This window comes from Heterodontus francisci, chromosome 41 (assembly GCF_036365525.1).
Source record: "Heterodontus francisci isolate sHetFra1 chromosome 41, sHetFra1.hap1, whole genome shotgun sequence".
NCBI lineage: Eukaryota > Metazoa > Chordata > Chondrichthyes > Heterodontiformes > Heterodontidae > Heterodontus > Heterodontus francisci.
This window is the reverse complement of record NC_090411.1, coordinates 12,097,156-12,120,537: the sequence shown is the minus strand read 5'-3', so window position 1 is coordinate 12,120,537 and position 23,382 is coordinate 12,097,156. Positions and strand designations below refer to the sequence as shown.

The 23,382-nt window shown below is 44.2% G+C and overlaps 1 protein-coding gene across 1 annotated transcript in view; it reads right to left on the bottom strand.

Moving 5' to 3' along the window:
* sgsm3 (small G protein signaling modulator 3) overlaps positions 1 to 23,382 on the bottom strand; it is a 291,927-nt gene that overhangs the window by 25,057 nt on the left and 243,488 nt on the right. The window contains exons 11-15 of the mRNA XM_068019899.1: positions 14,784 to 14,915; positions 14,336 to 14,390; positions 13,318 to 13,448; positions 6,994 to 7,149; positions 2,431 to 2,615 (exon numbers count right to left, since the gene is read on the bottom strand). Of these exons, the coding sequence (XP_067876000.1) occupies positions 2,431 to 2,615; positions 6,994 to 7,149; positions 13,318 to 13,448; positions 14,336 to 14,390; positions 14,784 to 14,915 (659 nt within the window). The remainder of the gene's footprint in view (positions 1 to 2,430; positions 2,616 to 6,993; positions 7,150 to 13,317; positions 13,449 to 14,335; positions 14,391 to 14,783; positions 14,916 to 23,382) is intronic.

The window sequence follows — 23,382 nt, the reverse complement described above, 5'->3', positions numbered from 1 at the left end:
TTACTGCAGTGCATCTTATAGCTGGAGGGAGTGAATGTTTGTGGATGGGGTGCTGATCAAGCGAGCTCCTTTGCCCTGGACAGTGTCAAGCCTCTTGAGCATTGTTGGAACTGCACCCATCCAGCCAAGTGGAGAGTATTCCATCACACTCCTGACTTGTGCCTCACAAAAGGTGGTCAGGCTTTGGGGAGTCAGGAGATGAGTTACTCGCCGCAGAATTCCTAGCCTATGACCTGCTATTGTAGCCACAGTATTTAAATGGCTGGTCTAGTTCAGTTTCTGGTCAATGGTAACCCCCAGGATGTTGATGAGGAGATGGTTAGATTCTCTCTTGTTGGAGATGGTCATTACCTTGCACCTGTGGCATGAATGTTACTTGCCACTCATCAGCCCAGGCCTGGATGTTGTCCAGGTCTTACTGTGTGCAGATACAGAGTGTTTCAGTATCTGAGGAGTTGCGAATGGTATCGAACACTGTGCAATCATCAGTGAACATCAAGGGTTACAAGGCAGGAAAGTGGAGTTGAGGCCAAGATCAGATAAGGCATGATCTTATTGAATGACGGAGCAGGCTCAAAGGGCTGTTTATGTTCTTTGTTTTTTCTCTCTGTTACTTTGCCCTCCCAAATTCCTACCCCAACATTTCATCACTCTTTGACCTTCCTCCTCTCCTGCAGTTCCCCCAGGTCTTTCTTAGTATCCTTCAAACGGCCCATCGCTGCCTCCTTATAAGTAGCATCCCCAACTGCTCGATCATACACCCTAACAGACCTTACAGCCCAGTATGCCTGCTCGGGGCTAATCTCGCCAAAGTCTCGTCCCTCACCTCACACAACATTGACCCTGTGGACTCTGCCAGTGGATCAGCTCTCACTGCCCCCTCTGCATCTTCCTCTAGAGTATCTGTTCACTTGCGAACAAGGCCCTTACCATCCAAGAGCTTATTGCGGATTATGTTGACATCGTGGCCTTGAAGGAATCTTGTTTGACAGGCAACACCACCTGCCTCTTCATTGAAGCCCCCCCCCCACCCCCCAGCTATGCCTTCTGCCACTTGCCCAATCCAGTCAACCACATGGCAGTGTGGCTCATTGCCAAATCACACCTTGGTTTGTCCCCCGATCCATCTGGCACCTTTTCCTCCTTTGAGCATCTCACCTTGTTCCACCCCACTTGCCTCCTTTAAAATTCTCAGTCTATACCACCCACCCAAGCACCACACCAAGATTCGCACTGAGATATCGACACTGCTTTCCCCCCTCAGCCACTGCACTGAATGACTTCCCATCCTTGCTGATTTCATTCTCTATCTCTACATGTCACATTCACTACCCTGCATTACTCTCTCCATATAAACTCACCTACCCCTATTCACAGCCACCCCTTTGACCTGGCCATCTCAAATGGCCTCACTACTTCCATACTAGCTGCATAAACAAAGGATTATGTTCGACTGGTGTTTTTGTGACTGGAAGGCTGTTTCCAGTGGGGTTCCGCAGGGCTCAGTACTGGGTCCCTTGCTGCTTGTATACATCAATGATTTAGACTTAAATGTAGGGGTACGATTAAGAACTTTGAAGAGGATATGAAAATAGGTTGCATGGTTGATGGCGATGAAGAAAACAGTAGACAGCAGGAAGATATCAATGGACTGGTCAGGTGAGCAGAAAAGTGGCAAATGGAATTCAATCTGGAGAAGTGTGAGGTAATGTATTTGGGGAAGGTAAACAAGGCAAGGAAATACACAATAAATGGTGGGATTCTGAGAAGTGTAGAGGAATAGAAGGACCTTAGGGTGCATGTTCACAGATCCCTGAAGATAGCAGGACAGCTAGAAACGGTGGTCAAGAAGGCATTGCAGATACTTTCCTTCATTGGCTGAGGCCGACAGTATAAGAGCAGGGAGTTTATGCTAGAACTATAGAAAACACTAGTCAGACCACAGCTAGAGTACTGTATACAATTCTGGTCATCGCATTATCGGAATGATGTGATCGCATTGGTGAGGGTACAGAGGAGATTTACAAGTTTGTTGCCAGGATTGGAGAATGTTAGCTATGAGGAAAGATTGGATAGGCTGGGGTTGTTTTCTTTGGAACAGAGGAGGCTGAAGGGAGATTTAATTGAGGTGTATAAAATTAGCTCTTTTTCAGCCGACACAGACATGATAGTCCATTTGGCCTCCTTACGTGCCATAAATCTTTCTATGTTTCTACGTGCCAATCACAGATAAAGCCATCTCTAATCACTTCCTTCTTCCACCGACATCCTCCTTTCCCAAGTCAACCCCATTCCCTTCTATGTCCACCCCCAGGAAAAAGAACTCTATCCCAAGTCATTTACAGTTGCACTTTCAAAATCCTAACTGTCTAGGCATTGGCCCTCCATTCACTACGACATTTCTGCAGCCACCGATCTGGTCAATCACACTTGTTCCCATTAAAGTCATTACTCTCTCTCGCCTTAGTCATTTCTTCTGGTACAATTCTCATCTCCACTCCCTTTGTCCAAAGGATGTAGACTTCATGGAGAACAATTTTTAGGTCTGGCTGGATCACATAAAGCACGATCAGGTCCTGCTCTCTGCCAGAACTGCTCACTATTTCAGGATCATCCTGGGATGCAAAGATAACCCCTGGCATCTCTGCTCTATTGTAAACCTTCTTCTTTAAACCCCCCTCTCTCCTCCACCCTCACTTCCAACAACACACGTGAGGAGCTCATGGAGCTTTGACAAAGATTGAGACCCCCATTTGTCCAGCTGCCTCTGACGCTTCCCTCCCTTCCACCATCCCACAACGCCAAAATTCTTTGAACATTCCCCTTTGCCTGAGCTCTGAACTCACATCTCTCTTAAATCCTCTTATGCCCTCTCCAAGCTCATCTTATCCACAGATCCACTTCTTGCTCTGTCGACCCTCCCCCCACTAAACCGCTGACCATTTAATTTCTCTTCCTTTTTTATTTGTTCATGGGATGTGGGCGTCGCTGGCTAGGCCAGCATTTATTGCCTATCCCTAATTGCCCTTGAGAAGGTGGTGGTGAGCTGCCTTTTTGAACTGCTGCAGTTGTTGGGGTGCAGGTACACCGACAGTGCTGTTAGGAAGGGAGTTCCAGGTTTTTGATACAGTGACAGTGAAGGAACAGCGAATATATTTCCAAGTCAGGATGGTGTGTGGCTTGGAGGGGAACTTGCAGCAATGGTGTTCCCGTGCATATGCTGCGCTTGTCTTTCTAGATGGTTGAGGTCGTGGGTTTGGAAGATGCTGTTGAAGGAGCCTTGGTGCGTTGCTGCAGAGCATCTTGTAGATGGTACACACTGCTGCCACTGTGCATCGGTGGTGGAGGGAGTAAATGTTTGCGGATGGGGTGCCAATCAAGCGGGCTGCTTTGTCCTGGATGGTGTCAAGCTTCTTGAGTCTTGTTGGAGCTGCACCCATCAAGGCAAGTGGAGAATATTCCATCACACTCCTGACTTGTGCCTTGTAGATGGTGGACAGGTACTGGGGAGATAGAAGGTGAGTTACAGGTGCCGATATTGGCTGATCTTGTTAACGGTTCTCTCTATTCAGCTGATGTCCGTCTTCCCTTTCAAAAATGCCATCATCACCCCTCTCCTCAAAAAACCCACCTTGACCCCTCTGTCCTTGCAAACTACTGACCTCCAACCTCCCTTTCCTCTCTAAAGTCCTTGAACATGCTGTTACCCGCCAAATCTGTGCCCATCTTCTCTGAAACTTCATGTTTGAATCCCTCTAATCAGATTTCCTCTCCACCAGAGTACTGAAACGGGCTGTTATCAAAACCACAAACGACATTTAAGCGTCTATGACAAAGGTAAACCATCCCCTCTCACCCTTTTCTACCTGGCTATAGCTTTTCACATGGTCAACCACATTAACCACACCATCCAATCCAACGTCTCTCCACTGTCATCCAGCTGGCTCGGACTGCAATCACCTGGTTCTATTCTTATCGATCCAGTCATAGCCAGAGAATCATCCCTAATGGTTTCTCCTCCTGCTCCCACACTGTTATTACTTTAGTCCCTCAAACATCTATCCTTTCTCCCCTCCCATTTCTCATCCACAGGCTATCCCTTGGCGACCTCTCCCACATGTATGCCGATGACACCCATGTCTACCTCACCACCACTTTTCTCAGCCCCTCCACTGTCTCTAATTTGTCACACTACTCGGGGAAGCAGAAGTTTCCTCTAACTAAATATTGGAAAGACCGAAGCCAATGACTTTGGTCCCTGCCACCGACTTCATCCTTCTCCCGAGCAACTGTCTGAGGCTAAACCAGATTGTTCACAAACTAGTTGCTGTTTTTGACGTCAAAATGAGCTTCTGCCCACATATTCGCGTCACTAAGATCACCTACTCCCACCTCCGTAACATCTCCCCCTCTCAGCCCATCTGCTGCGGAAACCCTCATCCATGTCTTTATGACCTCTAGACTTGACTATTCCAGTGCTCTCCTGGCTAACCCCATGTCCTCCACCCTCCATAAACTGGAGTTCATCCAAATCTCTGCTGCCTCTATCCTTATTGCATCAAATCCTGTTCATCCATCTCTCCTGTGCTCGCTGACTGACACAGGCGTTCCAGCAACATTTCAATTTTAAAATTCTCATCCTTGATTTCAAATCTCTCCCTGACCTTGCCCTTCACTATCTCTGTAACCTCCTCCAGTCCCACAAACCTCAGATATCTGCACTCCTCCAATCCTGGTCTCTTGTGTATCCCTGATTTTAATAACTGCACTATTGATGGCCGTGACTTCAGCTGCCTGGACCTTAAGCTCCGGAATTCTCTCCCTAAACTTCTCGACCTTTACAACCAGCCCCTTTGACCAAGCTTTTGGTTACTTATCCTAAAAATTTCTTTATGTGGTTTGGTGTCAAATTTTATTTGACAGCTCTCATGTGAGCACCTTGGGATGATTTACTACATTAAAGGTTCTATATCAATGCAAGTTGTTGTTGTATGGTCTCTGCGTGTATTTAAATACCCACTGCAAGGCACTGTATGGTTTCTGGGTACAGCGCCTATTGTGAGGGGCCATGCACGCAGTGTGGTGACTTTCAGCTTCACGGTTTGGGCAGTAATCTAGTAGAGTGGAACATTTGCCTTTTAACAAAACCGCCTAAATGAATCCACTGAAAAATAAACAGTATACACAGCACAGGAACAGGCTGTTTTGCCCAACAGGTCGATGTCGGCATTTATGCACGACAAGGGCCCCGTCTCTGCCCATTTCATTCCATCCTATCAACATATGAACAGTGGATGATCTGTTCCACTAGATTACTACACAGGTTGTGAAAACAGGAAGCTTCCCTAACATATGGTCTCGGGGTACATTACCCGCTGTCAGTGACTCTGCACTGTTGGTCACGGGGTACATTACCCACTGTCAGGGACTCTGCACTGCTGGTCACGGGGTACATTCCCCACTGTCAGTGACTCTGCACTGTTGGTCACGGGGTACATTCCCCACTGTCAGGGACTCTGCACTGTTGGTCACGGGGTACATTACCCACTGTCAGGGACTCTGCACTGCTGGTCACGGGGTACATTCCCCACTGTCAGTGACTCTGCACTGTTGGTCACGGGGTACATTCCCCACTGTCAGGGACTCTGCACTGTTGGTCATGGGGTACATTCCCCGCTGTCAGGGACTCTGCACTGTTGGTCTCGGGGTACATTACCCGCTGTCAGTGACTCTGCACTGTTGGTCTCGGGGTACATTCCCCACTGTCAGTGACTCTGCACTGTTGGTCATGGGGTACATTCCCCACTGTCAGGGACTCTGCACTGTTGGTCATGGGGTACATTCCCCACTGTCAGGGACTCTGCACTGTTGGTCACGGGGTACATTACCCACTGTCAGTGACTCTGCACTGCTGGTCACGGGGTACATTACCCACTGTCAGTGACTCTGCACTGCTGGTCACGGGGTACATTACCCACTGTCAGGGACTCTGCACTGTTGGTCTCGGGGTACATTCCCCACTGTCAAGGAATCTGCACTGTTGGTCTCGGGGTACATTACCCACTGTCAGTGACTCTGCACTGCTGGTCACGGGGTACATTACCCACTGTCAGGGACTCTGCACTGTTGGTCTCGGGGTACATTACCCACTGTCAGGGACTCTGCACTGTTGGTCACGGGGTACATTACCCACTGTCAGGGACTCTGCACTGTTGGTCTCGGGGTACATTACCCACTGTCAGGGACTCTGCACTGTTGGTCTCGGGGTACATTACCCCCCGTCAGGGACTCTGCACTGTTGGTCTCAGGGTACATTACCCACTGTCAGGGACTCTGCACTGCTGGTCACGGGGTACATTACCCACTGTCAGGGACTCTGCACTGTTGGTCTCAGGGTACATTACCCACTGTCAGGGACTCTGCACTGTTGGTCTCGGGGTACATTACCCCCCGTCAGGGACTCTGCACTGTTGGTCTCGGGGTACATTACCCCCCGTCAGGGACTCTGCACTGTTGGTCTCGGGGTACATTACCCCCCATCAGGGACTCTGCACTGTTGGTCTCGAGGTACATTACCCCCCGTCAGGGACTCTGCACTGTTGGTCCCGAGGTACATTACCCCCTGTCAGGGACTCTGCACTCTATGGTCTCGGGGTACATTACCCCCTCTCAGGGTCTCTGCACTGTTGGTCACGGGGTACATTCCCCACTGTCAGGGACTCTGCACTGTTGGTCTCGGGGTACATTACCCCCCGTCAGGGACTCTGCACTGTTGGTCTCAGGGTACATTACCCACTGTCAGGGACTCTGCACTGTTGGTCTCGGGGTACATTACCCCCCGTCAGGGACTCTGCACTGTTGGTCTCGGGGTACATTACCCCCCATCAGGGACTCTGCACTGTTGGTCTCGAGGTACATTACCCCCTGTCAGGGACTCTGCACTGTAACAGGATGCATTCATTACCGGTCAGATGAACAGCACCTCACACCTACCGTGATGATGTCATTTTTTCGGAATCCCAGCTCATCGTCATCATGACGTTCGAAATCTAAGAGCGCCTTGGCTCTGCGCCGTCGGTTACGGGACACAGCAACGTAGTTTTCATGGTCCTTCTGATGGCTCTCCATGGAGTAGTCTGGTGTCAGCTCCTGTTAAGGGAGACACAGTTCACTGGCTTGCTTAGTACAAACCTTAAACACAGCAGGTCAGGCAGGTGACAGGAGAGTCTCTGGAGACAGAAGGGATTTCGGAGTATAAGGAAACTCTCATCGGTGGGTATGATCTAAACTTTGCGCAGCTTAAGATAATGGTCACTTTCACCTGGAAAGCTACAATGAAATACAGAATTAACTTTTAAATATTTCACACCCTAGAGGCTACTAAACAAAATCTGACGGCTGACAAGAAATGGGCCATTGGGCATAAACAACTCTGTCATAGAGTTTTACAGCACAGAAACAGGCCCTTCGGCCCAACGAGCCTATGCCGACCAAACACCTGACCTAACTAATCCCATTTCCCCGCACTTGGCCCATAGCCTTGTCAGTTATGGCGTTTCAAGTGCTCATCTAAATATTTCTTGAATGTTATGAGGGTTCCTGCCTCCATCACTCCTTCAGGAAGTGTGTTCCACATTCCAACCACCCTCTGGGTAAAAAAATGCCTCCTCAAATCCCCTCTAAACCTCCTGCCCCTTACTTTAAATCTATGCCCCCTAGTTATTGATTTCTCCCCCAAGGGAAAAAGTTTCTTCCTATCTATCCTATCAATGCCCCTCATAATTTTGTACACCTCAGTCATGTCCCCCCTCAGCCTTCTCTGCTCCAAGGAAAACAACCTCAGTCTATCTAGTCGGTCTTCATAACTGAAATGCTGCAGCCCAGGCAACATCCTGGTGAATCTCCTCTGCACCTTCTCCAGTGCAATCACATCCTTCCTGTAGTGTGGCGACCAGAACTGAACACAGTACTCCAGCTGTGGCCTAACTAGTGTTTTATACAGCTCCATCACAACCCCCCTACTCTTATATTCTATGTCTCGGCTGTTATCCCAAAGCGTTTCTAACCACCTTATCTACCTGTGCTGCTGCCTTCAGTGATCTATGGACAAGCACCCCAAGGTCCCTCTGAACTCCCTAGAGTCCTACCATCCATTCATCCATTGTATAATCCATTGCTTTGTTAGACCTCCCAAAGTGCATCACCTCACACTTCTCAGGATTAAACTCCATCTGCCACTGCTCCGCCCATCTTACCAGCCCATCTATATCGTCCTGTAGACGAAGGCTATCCTCCTCACGATGTACACCACCAATTTTCGCGTCATCTACGAACTTACTGATCATACCTCTTATATTCACATCTAAATCATTAATGTACACTACAAACAGTAAGGGTCCCAGCACCGATTCCTGTGGTACACCACTGGTCACAGGTCTCCACTCGCAAAAACAACCCTCTACCATCACCCTCTGCCTCCTTCCAATAAGACAATTTTGGATCCAATTTGCCAAATTACCCTGGATCTCATCTGCCTTTACTTTCTTAACCAATCTCCCATGCGGGACCTTATCAAAAGCCTTACTGAAGTCCATGTAGACTACATCAATTGCTTTACCCTCATCTACACATCTAGTCACCTCCTTGAAAAATTCAATCAAATTTGTTAGACACGATCTCCCCCGACAAAGCCATGCAGACTGTCCCTGATTAATCCCTGCTTCTCCACGTGGAGATTAATCCTGTCTCAGAATTTTTTCCAATAATTTCCTTACCACTGATGTTAGACTCACCAGCCTGTAATTACCTGGTTTATTCCTGCTACCCTTCTTGAATAATGGTACCATATTCGCTGTCCTCCAGTCCTCTGGTACCTCTCCTGTGGCCAGAGAGGATCTGAAAATTTGTGTCAGTGCCCCTGCTATCACCTCCCTTGCCTCACGTAGCAGCCTGGGATACATCTCATCTGGGCCTGGTAATTTATCCATCTTCAAGCCCGCTAAAACAGCTAATACTTCCTTCTTTTCAATGCTAATTTGATCAAGTATATCACAATCCCCCTCCCTGATCTCTACACCTACATCGTTCCTCTCCATAGTGAACACAGATGAAAAGTAATCATTTAAAACCTCCCCTATGTCCTCCGGCTCCACACACAGATTGCCTCTATGATCCCTAATGGGCCCCACTTTTTCCCTGGTTATCCTCTTGCCCCTAACATACTTATAAAACGCTTGGGATTTTCCTTTATCTTGCCTGCCAGTGATTTTTCATGCCCCCTCTTTGCTCTCATAATTACTTTTTTTTAAGTATTCCCCTGCATTTTCTATACTCCTCTAGGGCCTCTGCTGTTTTCAGCCCTCTGAATCTGCCATAGGCCACCTTTTTTTTCCTTATCCAGTCCTCTATATCCCTTGACATCCAGAGTTCCCTTGACCTGTTGGTCCTACTCTTCACCTTTACAGGAACATGCTGCACCTGAACCCTTACAATTTCCCTTCTAACTGACTCCCATTGGTCTGATGTAGACTTTCCTGTAAGAAGCTGCTCCCTGTTCACTTTGGCCAGATCCCGTTTCATCATATTGAAATATGCCTTCCCCCAATTCAGTACTCTTATTTCCGGTCCATCTTTGTCCTTTTCCATAACAATCTTAAATCTTACAGAGTTATGGTCACTATCCCCGAAATGCTCTCCCACTGCCACTTCTACCACTTGTCCGGCTTCATTCCCCAGGATTAAGTCCAGTACTGCTCCTCCTCTTGTAGGACTCTCTATGTGCTGGCTCAAAAAGCTCTCCTGAATACACTTGAATAATTCTGCCCCCTTTAAGCTTTTTGCACCAATACTATCCTCTCTAATATTGGGGAAGTTGAAATCCCCTACTATTATTACCCTATTATTTTTGCACCTCTCTGAGATTTGCCTACATATCTTCTCCTCTATCTCTCCTTGACTGTTTGGAGGCCTGTAGTACAGCCAAGTGTCTGCCCCCTTTTTGTTTTTAAGTTCTACCCATATGGCCTCATTAGAGGAACCTTCTAAGATATCATCCCTCCTTACTGCAGTAATTGTCTCTTTAATCAACAGTGCAATGCGACCTCCTCTTTTACCCCCTCCTCTATCACATCTGAAGATTCTATACCCTGGAATATTGAGCTGCCAGTCCTGCCGTTCCCTCAACCATGTCTCAGTAATAGCAATAATATCATATTCCCATGTGTAAATCAATACCCTTAATTCATCTGCCTTACTAGCAAGACTCCTTGCATTAAAATAGATACAATCCAGCCTTGCATTATCTGCCTGAGCCTCAACAGGTCTACATTTACTGTGTCCTCCGGACTGACTTAGCTTCACAACCCCCTACTGTGCATCTACTCTGTATCCCATCCCCCTGCCAAATTAGTTTAACCACCCCCCCCCCCCCCCCCCCCCCCCACCCACCCCAACCAACAGCACTAGCAAACCTCCCAGCAAGGATGCTGGTCCCGTTCTGGTTCTGATGCAATCTGTCCATCTTATACAGATCCCATCTATGCCAGAAACAGACCCAATGATCCAAGAATCTAAAGCCCTCCCTCCTGCACCATCTCCCCAACCATGCATTCATCTGCTCTAGCCTCCTATTCATATATTCACTAGCCCTTGACACCGGAAGAAACCCAGAGATTACAACCTTTGAGGTCCTACTTTTTAATCTGCTGCCTAGCTCCCTAGGCACAGTGGTGCAGTGGTTAGCACCGCAGCTTCACAGCTCCAGCGACCCGGGTTCAATTCTGGGTACCGCCTGTATGGAGTTTGCAAGTTCTCCCTGTGACTGCGTGAGTTTCCGCCGGGTGCTTCGGTTTCCTCCCACAGCCAAAGACTTGCAGGTTGATAGGTAAATTGGCCATTGTAAATTGCCCCTAGTGTAGGTAGGAGAATGGTAGGGAAATATGGGATTAATGTAGGAGGGGATGTGGTAGGGAATATGGGATTAAAATAGGATTAGTATAAATGGGTGGTTGATGGTCAGCACAGACTCAGTGGGTCGAAGGGCCTGTTTCAGTGCTGTATGGCTCTCGCTATGATATCAGAGGGGTTATAACTAGCAGGAAAGATTGAACAGGCCGAGGCTCTTTTGTCTCGAAAATAGAAGACTGAGGGGTTACTCGATAGAGGTCTTGAGGATTATGAAGAGGTTTGATGGGGTAGACATAGAGATGTTTCTAATGGGCGAGACCAGAACTAAGGGCCATAACAGTAAGATAGTCACGATTAAATCCAACAGGGAATTCAAGAGACACTTCTTTACTCAGAGATTGGAACTTACTGCCACAAGGAGTAGTTGAAGTGAATAGTATAGATGTATTCAAGGGGAAACTAGATAAGCATATGAGAGAGAGAGGAATAGAAGGATATGTTGATCGGGTGACATCAAGAAAGGTGGGAGGAGGCTCGTGTGGAGCACAAATGCCAGCATGAAGCTTTTGGGCCAAACTGCCCAATTTTTCCTAGGGCGGAAAGGGCAATCACCAGGGGGCATAATTTTAAGGTGATTGGAGGAAGGTTTCGGGGAGATGTCAGAGGTAGGTTCTTTACACAGACAGTGGTGGGTGCGTGGAATGCACTGCCAGCGGTGGTAATAGAAGCAGATACATTAGGGGAATTTAAGTGACTCTTGGATAGGTACATGGATGATAGTAGAATGAAGGGTATGTAGGTTGTTTGATCTTAGAGTAGGTTAAAGGGTCGGCACAACAACGTGGGCCGAAGGGCCTGTACTGTGCTGTACTGTTCTATGTTCTATGTTGAAAGACCAACGAAATGGACACAGTGCCACTAGGCCTGAAACGAATCATTAAACAGATTAGTTTCATAATAAGGTGCACATGCTTAGTTCGATTCATCGCTGCAGACAAAATAGAGAACATGCCACACATCACTGGGTCTTGCCACTTCACTTAATGGGTCTTCTAACTATTCTCCAGCATGTCTAATCCTTAAGTGAAGGCCTTCACAACATTCCCTTTAACAAATCTGACTGCCAGCATTTGGGGCTTTTTCACATCCCCACAGGAATTGGAGCTTCTCCTGTGCAGAGTTTGGGCAAAACAGCTATTAAACCTGCCACTCTGCCCCCCTCCTTTTGAATACTAGCTTCATACAAAGCTCGAAGAACAGGGACACTCCATTCACCAAAATTTTTTTTTTTTGGGAGTCCTGGGATAAGATAGCAACCCCTTTATTGCTCCCAATTGTCCAACAAAACAATATTGATGTCTGGCATTTAATACCCATCCTGCAAACGCCTGCAGATTCTGACCTCTCCTTTCAAATCTGTGCAAGTTCATTAGCTTTAAAAATTACAGAAGAGTAAAACCCCATTCTTCATTTCACTTTCCAAAATGCATTACCTCACAGCTATCTGCATTCAAATACATCCAGGATCCTGCTCCTTAGGTACATGCCCAAATGTACTAGAGACAGACTCCCAGAGTGTTTTAAACACTCATTTCTAACACTCTTCCAACTGCAGAACCACCCAATTATTCTAACTGTCTCTTCTGGTATTTTGGACATTTCTCAAGTTATAAATTACGGAAATAATCCGTCTAATCATCTGCTACATTCTTCTGATACTGTGCACCCGAGTTTCTCTAACAAGCCTACTGTGAGAAAACTTCATCAAATGTCCTTAAAACCCAATCCAAATCTTCAAAAACAATGCTATAAAATCGTTAAACAGGCATTTCCCCTCTCATCCAAAGACAACATGCTCACATCCTTAACTGTCCTCAGAACTTGGGGACATAACTTTGTTAAATAAGGCCCTGCTCAAGAGAAGAAATTAGTCCTATTTTTATTTTTAAAAACTACAAATTCTATTATGCTCCCTCCCTCGCCCCAGTCCCAGCTATTCCATGGGGAAAACGAGGAGGGATTCATCCACCATCGCTCTCTCCCTCACTCCAAGCTCAGCCCAGCCCCTCCGTGAGAACAACAGGTAGGGGCTCACCCACTGCCACTCCTTCCACAACAAACCCCTGCCCCAGGCCATTCCATGGGAACAATGAGTAAAGACTTCCCACCCTGCCAGGGGACAGTGGGTACGGGCATCCTCCTGGTTAGGACTCTCTAGTGGCGCGGAGATGAGACTCCAAACTGGTCCAACTTTGGGAAGTGGTACTACATGCTAAGAAGGTTTAGCTGCCCCTGCTCCTGTCTGTATACATCTTGGGATACATCCTCATGGCTGTGGTTGGTGCTCTAATGGAGGTAGAGTGGTAATGGGCTCTGTATTGCCTGGCTGTTCTCCCTTTATCATTTACTCACAATGCTGCAGTTTTTAGGGTCCAGGCATTGAAAGTGTCGTGCTACTTGCAGAATGGCTTCCCGCAAATCTGCTACCAACTCAGTCTGTTTAATGTTTTTTGCCTTCAGTGCCTCTGCATCTTCATTATCACCTGTCAATTAGAGAGGGAGAAAGAGAATGAAAGAAAGGCAGTGAATGAACATGTGAGTGATCGCGAGTGAGCAGGGTGAGTGAATCACTTCAGTCACAATTACGTCAGCTTGGTTTAAAGTTGGCCAACATGCGTCACATTGTACCAGCTCACGTCATTACTTTATCAGCGGTCTACTCATTAAGTCAGGAAGGTCTTTGGTCACAGAGCTCAAGGGTCCTGAATGCTCAAGGTGTAAATGCACAGTCTAGGATTACACAGAGATGAGAGGGTGGGGTTGGAGAAAGAGGACGGAAAAGGGACTGGGGAGAGGAGGAAAAGAGGACAAGGGAGAGGAAGGAAAAGGGACCGGGGAAGGAATATATAAAACAATGGTGAATTCATGAACACACCAGAGAATGGTCCATGACTATCAGTGATATCTGTCAATCTATGATATCCCGATCGGTGAAAGCAAAATACTGCAGATGCTGGAAATCTGAAATAACAGAAAATGCTGGAAATTCTGAGCAGGTCAGACAGCATCTACGGACAGAGAAACAGAATTAACATTTCAGGTCTATGACCTTTCATCAGAACTGATGAAAAGGTCATCAATCTGAAACGTTAACTCTGCTTCTCTCCACAGATATTCTGAGCTGCTCAGAATTTCCAACAATTTCTGTTTTTATATCCTTGTCTGTTTATATGTGACGCCCGGCGTCTAGACGCGCCCGCGGCACCCGTGTCTAGACGCACCCGCGACACCCGCGGCTAACCGCGCCTGTGATATCCGTATCTATCGGCACTTGTGATATCCATGTGCATCTGCGCCTGCGAAGTCCATGTCCGTCCCTGCTTAGCCTTGCCTGTCATCTGTGCCCCTGGTGAGCAGAGAATAATCTTACCGAAAAGTAGAGCTCCCAGTCCAGACTTCCTGCGTTGGGACTGCCGGCGAACAATCTACAAGAAAAGGGAAGGAATGACTATTTTTCACATTTCCTTCGTAGGTGAGGGAAAGACAAGACTTGGTGTCGACAACAGCATCTCCTGAGATCGGCAATTGTAAGTTGGGGGCAAATTTTTCTGCTATTTTACATAAAGCGACCAATGCCTGTACAGGACATGTCACACTAGAGCATCTGGCACCAAATCCGAACACATCTTGCTCCCTTAAAATGCAGGGACAATGCTCCCACACAGCCAGTCACGGCATGCGGTGTTCACGTGCCCAGAGCTAGAGCACAGTTTTCCCTCCACAATGTCACGGCACATCCTGTCCATAAGGCTAGGATACAGTGCAAACAACATCTGGTCTGGATTTACATGCATTGCTGCCTCATCGACTACACACACCTTTGTGAAGCTGGGCAGTGTCGATTGTGCGTTGTTCAGCTGGTTCTGGTCTGCAATCAGGTAAGCCAGATGTTTCCTCCTCTGGGTTTCAATCATAACATCTGTCAATGACCCAGCAAGCTTCATCGACTCCTGTAGAGAAAGCATTAGCCATTTATTGAATATGTTCAGGTGAGCTGCATAGCAGGTAATAACTCAACTGAAACATTTAGTGTCTTAATATAATTGAAAGAGGCTTGGCTTTACTGTGACGGAAGCAGAGAAGTTGCAGTGCCTGCCACCCTTTGCCACGCTAATCCACAGTGCGATTCTCTGTGTCAAACACCGATCACTGGACAGGTTCCAGCTTCACACTGACAGTCAACACTGGCAAGTTGATGCCACAGAAATAAGGGATTTGTTTTTCTTTGTGCTCTTCCCACCCAGTTCCATCGCAAGCATAATTCAGCATTGTTCAGAACAAAACTAACCACTGCTCCGAATCAATCTGCCACCAGGATGCCAGTCATTCAGCACCTAACTCAGTGCAAGACGAAGGTTTGCTCCGTCACCCCTAGTGTTACGAGGTTAATTATTACTGGCTGTCTGCTCCGTCACACACTGTGTTATTAGTTAATGATTACTGACTGACAGCTCCCTCAGACTGTGTATCATTCGTTAATAATTACTGACTGACTGCTCTGTCACATGCTGTTTTATTAGTCAATTATTACTGAATAACACCTCCATCTGATACTGTATTAATTAATTACTGATTGACAACTCCATCACACGACGTGTTATTAATTACCAACTGACAGCTCCATCATACACTGTGTTATTAGTTAATGACCAACTGACAGCTCCATCATACACTGTGTTATTAGTTAATGACCAACTGACAGCTCCATCATTCGCTGTTTAGTTAATTACCAACTGACAGCTCCATCATTCGCTGTTTAGTTAATTACCAACTGACAGCTCCATCATTCGCTGTTTAGTTAATTACCAACTGACAGCGCCATCATTCGCTGTTTAGTTAATTACCAACTGACAGCTCCATCATTCGCTGTTTAGTTAATTACCAACTGACAGCTCCATCATTCGCTGTTTAGTTAATTACCAACTGACAGCTCCATCATACGATGTGTTATTAGTTAATTACCAACTGACAGCTCCATCAGACGGTTTAGTTAATTACCAACTGACAGCTCCATCAGACGGTTTAGTTAATTACCAACTGACAGCTCCATCAGACGGTTTAGTTAATTACCAACTGACAGCTCCATCATACGATGTGTTATTAGTTAATTACCAACTGACAGCTCCATCAGACGGTTTAGTTAATTACCAACTGACAGCTCCATCATTCGCTGTTTAGTTAATTACCAACTGACAGCTCCATCAGACGATGTGTTATTAGTTAATTACCAACTGACAGCTCCATCAGACGGTTTAGTTAATTACCAACTGACAGCTCCATCATACGATGTGTTATTAGTTAATTACCAACTGACAGCTCCATCAGACGGTTTAGTTAATTACCAACTGACAGCTCCAAACGATGTGTTATTAGTTAATTACCAACTGACAGCTCCAAACGATGTGTTATTAGTTAATTACCAACTGACAGCTCCATCAGACGGTTTAGTTAATTACCAACTGACAGCTCCATCATACGCTGTGTTATTAGTTAATTACCAACTCACAGCTCCATCATACGGTTTAGTTAATTACCAAATGACAGCTCCATCATCCGCTGTTTAGTTAATTACCAACAGACAGCTCCATCATCCGCTGTTTAGTTAATTACCAACTGACAGCTCCATCATACGATGTGTTATTAGTTAATTACCAACTGACAGCTCCATCATACGCTGTTTAGTTAATAACCAACTGACAGCTCCATCATACGATGTGTCATTAGTTAATTACCAACTGACAGCTCCATCATACAATGTGTCATTAGTTAATAACCAACTGACAGCTCCATCATACGATGTGTCATTAGTTAATTACCAACTGACAGCTCCAAACGATGCGTTATGAGTTAATTACCAACTGACAGCTCCATCATACGATGTGTTATTAGTTAATTACCAACTGACAGCTCCATCATACGATGTGTTATTAGTTAATTACCAACTGACAGCTCCATCATACGATGTGTTATTAATTACCAACTGACAGCTCCATCATACGGTTTAGTTAATTACCAACTGACAGCTCCATCATCCGATGTGTTATTAGTTAATTACCAACTGACAGCTCCATCATACGGTTTAGTTAATTACCAACTGACAGCTCCATCATCCGATGTGTTATTAGTTAATTACCAACTGACAGCTCCATCATACGGTTTAGTTAATTACCAACTGACAGCTCCATCATACGCTGTTTAGTTAATTACCAAGTGACAGCTCCATCATACGCGGTGTTATTAGTTAATTACCAACTGACAGCTCCATCATACGCTGTTTAGTTAATTACCGATTGACAGCTCCATCATACGGTTTAGTTAATTACCAACTGACAGCTCCATCATACGATGTCTTATTAGTTAATTACCAACTGACAGCTCCATCATACGATGTCTTATTAGTTAATTACCAACTGACAGCTCCATCATACGGTTTAGTTAATTACCAACTGACAGCCCCATCATACGATGTCTTATTAGTTAATTACCAACTGACAGCTCCATCATACGATGTGTTATTAGTTAATTACCAACTGACAGCTCCATCATACGGTTTAGTTAATTACCAACTGACAGCTCCATCATACGGTTTAGTTAATTACCAACTGACAGCTCCATCATACGCTGTGTTATTAGTTAATTACCGACTGACAGCTCCATCATACGCTTTAGTTAATTACCAACTGACAGCTCCATCATCCGATGTGTTATTAGTTAATTACCAACTGACAGCTCCATCATACGGTTTAGTTAATTACCAACTGACAGCTCCATCATCCGATGTGTTATTAGTTAATTACCAACTGACAGCTCCATCATACGGTTTAGTTAATTACCAACTGACAGCTCCATCATCCGATGTGTTATTAGTTAATTACCAACTGACAGCTCCATCATACGATGTGTTATTAGTTAATTACCAACTGACAGCTCCATCATACGGTTTAGTTAATGACCAACTGACAGCTCCATCATACGATGTGTTATTAGTTAATTACCAACTGACAGCTCCATCATACGGTTTAGTTAATGACCAACTGACAGCTCCATCATACGATGTGTTATTAGTTAATTACCAACTGACACCTCCATCATACGCTGTTTAGTTAATTACCGATTGACAGCTCCATCATACGGTTTAGTTAATTACCAACTGACAGCTCCATCATACGCTGTGTTATTAGTTAATTACCGACTGACAGCTCCATCATACGGTTTAGTTAATTACCAACTGACAGCTCCATCATCCGATGTGTTATTAGTTAATTACCAACTGACAGCTCCATCATACGGTTTAGTTAATTACCAACTGACAGCTCCATCATCCGATGTGTTATTAGTTAATTACCAACTGACAGCTCCATCATACGGTTTAGTTAATGACCAACTGACAGCTCCATCATACGATGTGTTATTAGTTAATTACCAACTGACAGCTCCATCATACGGTTTAGTTAATGACCAACTGACAGCTCCATCATACGATGTGTTATTAGTTAATTACCAACTGACAGCTCCATCATACGATGTGTTATTAGTTAATTACCAACTGACAGCTCCATCATACGATGTGTTATTAGCTAATTACCAACTGACAGCTCCATCAGACGCTGTGTTATTAGTTAATTACCAACTGAAAGCTCCATCATACACTGTGTTATTAGTTAATTACCAACTGACAGCTCCAGACGATGTGTTATTAGTTAATTACCAACTGAAAGCTCCATCATACACTGTGTTATTAGTTAATTACCAACTGACAGCTCCAGACGATGTGTTATTAGTTAATTACCAACTGAAAGCTCCATCATACACTGTGTTATTAGTTAATTACCAACTGACAGCTCCAGACGATGTGTTATTAGTTAATTACCAACTGACAGCTCCATCATACGCTGTTTAGTTAATTACCAACTGACAGCTCCATCAGACGATGTGTTATTAGTTAATTACCAACTGACAGCTCCATCAAACGATGTGTTATTAGTTAATTACCAACTGACAGCTCCATCAGACGGTTTAGTTAATTACCAACTGACAGCTCCATCATACGATGTGTTATTAGTTAATTACCAACTGACAGCTCCATCAGACGGTTTAGTTAATTACCAACTGACAGCTCCATCATACGATGTGTTATTAGTTAATTACCAACTGACAGCTCCAAACGATGTGTTATTAGTTAATTACCAACTGACAGCTCCATCAGACGGTTTAGTTAATTACCAACTGACAGCTCCATCATACGCTGTGTTATTAGTTAATTACCAACTCACAGCTCCATCATACGGTTTAGTTAATTACCAAATGACAGCTCCATCATCCGCTGTTTAGTTAATTACCAACTGACAGCTCCATCATACGATGTGTTATTAGTTAATTACCAACTGACAGCTCCATCATACGCTGTTTAGTTAATAACCAACTGACAGCTCCATCATACGATGTGTCATTAGTTAATTACCAACTGACAGCTCCATCATACGATGTGTCATTAGTTAATTACCAACTGACAGCTCCATCATACGATGTGTTATTAGTTAATTACCAACTGACAGCTCCATCATACGATGTGTTATTAGTTAATTACCAACTGACAGCTCCATCATACGATGTGTCATTAGTTAATTACCAACTGACAGCTCCAAACGATGCGTTATGAGTTAATTACCAACTGACAGCTCCATCATACGATGTGTTATTAGTTAATTACCAACTGACAGCTCCATCATACGATGTGTTATTAATTACCAACTGACAGCTCCATCATACGGTTTAGTTAATTACCAACTGACAGCTCCATCATCCGATGTGTTATTAGTTAATTACCAACTGACAGCTCCATCATACGGTTTAGTTAATTACCAACTGACAGCTCCATCATACGCTGTTTAGTTAATTACCAAGTGACAGCTCCATCATACGCGGTGTTATTAGTTAATAACCAACTGACAGCTCCATCATTCGCTGTTTAGTTAATTACCAACTGACAGCTCCATCATTCGCTGTTTAGTTAATAACCAACTGACAGCTCCATCATACGATGTGTTATTAGTTAATTACCAACTGACAGCTCCATCATACGATGTGTTATTAGTTAATTACCAACTGACAGCTCCATCATACGATGTGTTATTAATTACCAACTGACAGCTCCATCATATGGTTTAGTTAATTACCAACTGACAGCTCCATCATCCGATGTGTTATTAGTTAATTACCAACTGACAGCTCCATCATACGGTTTAGTTAATTACCAACTGACAGCTCCATCATCCGATGTGTTATTAGTTAATTACCAACTGACAGCTCCATCATACGGTTTAGTTAATTACCAACTGACAGCTCCATCATACGCTGTTTAGTTAATTACCAAGTGACAGCTCCATCATACGCGGTGTTATTAGTTAATTACCAACTGACAGCTCCATCATACGCTGTTTAGTTAATTACCGATTGACAGCTCCATCATACGGTTTAGTTAATTACCAAATGACAGCTCCATCATACGATGTCTTATTAGTTAATTACCAACTGACAGCTCCATCATACGATGTCTTATTAGTTAATTACCAACTGACAGCTCCATCATACGGTTTAGTTAATTACAAACTGACAGCCCCATCATACGATGTCTTATTAGTTAATTACCAACTGACAGCTCCATCATACGATGTGTTATTAGTTAATTACCAACTGACAGCTCCATCATACGGTTTAGTTAATTACCAACTGACAGCTCCATCATACGGTTTAGTTAATTACCAACTGACAGCTCCATCATACGCTGTGTTATTAGTTAATTACCGACTGACAGCTCCATCATACGGTTTAGTTAATTACCAACTGACAGCTCCATCATCCGATGTGTTATTAGTTAATTACCAACTGACAGCTCCATCATACGGTTTAGTTAATTACCAACTGACAGCTCCATCATCCGATGTGTTATTAGTTAATTACCAACTGACAGCTCCATCATACGGTTTAGTTAATTACCAACTGACAGCTCCATCATCCGATGTGTTATTAGTTAATTACCAACTGACAGCTCCATCATACGATGTGTTATTAGTTAATTACCAACTGACAGCTCCATCATACGGTTTAGTTAATGACCAACTGACAGCTCCATCATACGATGTGTTATTAGTTAATTACCGATTGACAGCTCCATCATACGGTTTAGTTAATGACCAACTGACAGCTCCATCATACGATGTGTTATTAGTTAATTACCAACTGACAGCTCCATCATACGATGTGTTATTAGTTAATTACCAACTGACAGCTCCATCATACGGTTTAGTTAATTACCAACTGACAGCTCCATCATACGCTGTGTTATTAGTTAATTACCGACTGACAGCTCCATCATACGGTTTAGTTAATTACCAACTGACAGCTCCATCATACGATGTGTTATTAGTTAATTACCAACTGACAGCTCCATCAGACGGTTTAGTTAATTACCAACTGACAGCTCCATCATACGATGTGTTATTAGTTAATTACCAACTGACAGCTCCAAACGATGTGTTATTAGTTAATTACCAACTGACAGCTCCATCATACGATGTGTTATTAGTTAATTACCAACTGACAGCTCCATCAGACGGTTTAGTTAATTACCAACTGACAGCTCCATCATACGCTGTGTTATTAGTTAATTACCAACTCACAGCTCCATCATACGGTTTAGTTAATTACCAAATGACAGCTCCATCATCCGCTGTTTAGTTAATTACCAACTGACAGCTCCATCATACGATGTGTTATTAGTTAATTACCAACTGACAGCTCCATCATACGCTGTTTAGTTAATAACCAACTGACAGCTCCATCATACGATGTGTCATTAGTTAATTACCAACTGACAGCTCCATCATACGATGTGTCATTAGTTAATTACCAACTGACAGCTCCATCATACGATGTGTTATTAGTTAATTACCAACTGACAGCTCCATCATACGATGTGTCATTAGTTAATTACCAACTGACAGCTCCATCATACGATGTGTCATTAGTTAATTACCAACTGACAGCTCCATCATACGATGTGTCATTAGTTAATTACCAACTCACAGCTCCATCATACGGTTTAGTTAATTACCAAATGACAGCTCCGTCATCCGCTGTTTAGTTAATTACCAACTGACAGCTCCATCATACGATGTGTTATTAGTTAATTACCAACTGACAGCTCCATCATACGCTGTTTAGTTAATAACCAACTGACAGCTCCATCATACGATGTGTCATTAGTTAATTACCAACTGACAGCTCCATCATACGATGTGTTATTAGTTAATTACCAACTGACAGCTCCATCATACGCTGTTTAGTTAATAACCAACTGACAGCTCCATCATACGATGTGTCATTAGTTAATTACCAACTGACAGCTCCATCATACGATGTGTCATTAGTTAATTACCAACTGACAGCTCCAAACGATGTGTTATTAGTTAATTACCAACTGACAGCTCCATCAGACGGTTTAGTTAATTACCAACTGACAGCTCCATCATACGCTGTGTTATTAGTTAATTACCAACTCACAGCTCCATCATACGGTTTAGTTAATTACCAAATGACAGCTCCATCATCCGCTGTTTAGTTAATTACCAACTGACAGCTCCATCATCCGCTGTTTAGTTAATTACCAACTGACAGCTCCATCATACGATGTGTTATTAGTTAATTACCAACTGACAGCTCCATCATACGCTGTTTAGTTAATAACCAACTGACAGCTCCATCATACGATGTGTCATTAGTTAATTACCAACTGACAGCTCCATCATACGATGTGTCATTAGTTAATAACCAACTGACAGCTCCATCATACGATGTGTCATTAGTTAATTACCAACTGACAGCTCCAAACGATGCGTTATGAGTTAATTACCAACTGACAGCTCCATCATACGATGTGTTATTAGTTAATTACCAACTGACAGCTCCATCATACGATGTGTTATTAGTTAATTACCAACTGACAGCTCCATCATACGATGTGTTATTAATTACCAACTGACAGCTCCATCATACGGTTTAGTTAATTACCAACTGACAGCTCCATCATCCGATGTGTTATTAGTTAATTACCAACTGACAGCTCCATCATACGGTTTAGTTAATTACCAACTGACAGCTCCATCATCCGATGTGTTATTAGTTAATTACCAACTGACAGCTCCATCATACGGTTTAGTTAATTACCAACTGACAGCTCCATCATACGCGGTGTTATTAGTTAATTACCAACTGACAGCTCCATCATACGCTGTTTAGTTAATTACCGATTGACAGCTCCATCATACGGTTTAGTTAATTACCAACTGACAGCTCCATCATCCGATGTGTTATTAGTTAATTACCAACTGACAGCTCCATCATACGGTTTAGTTAATT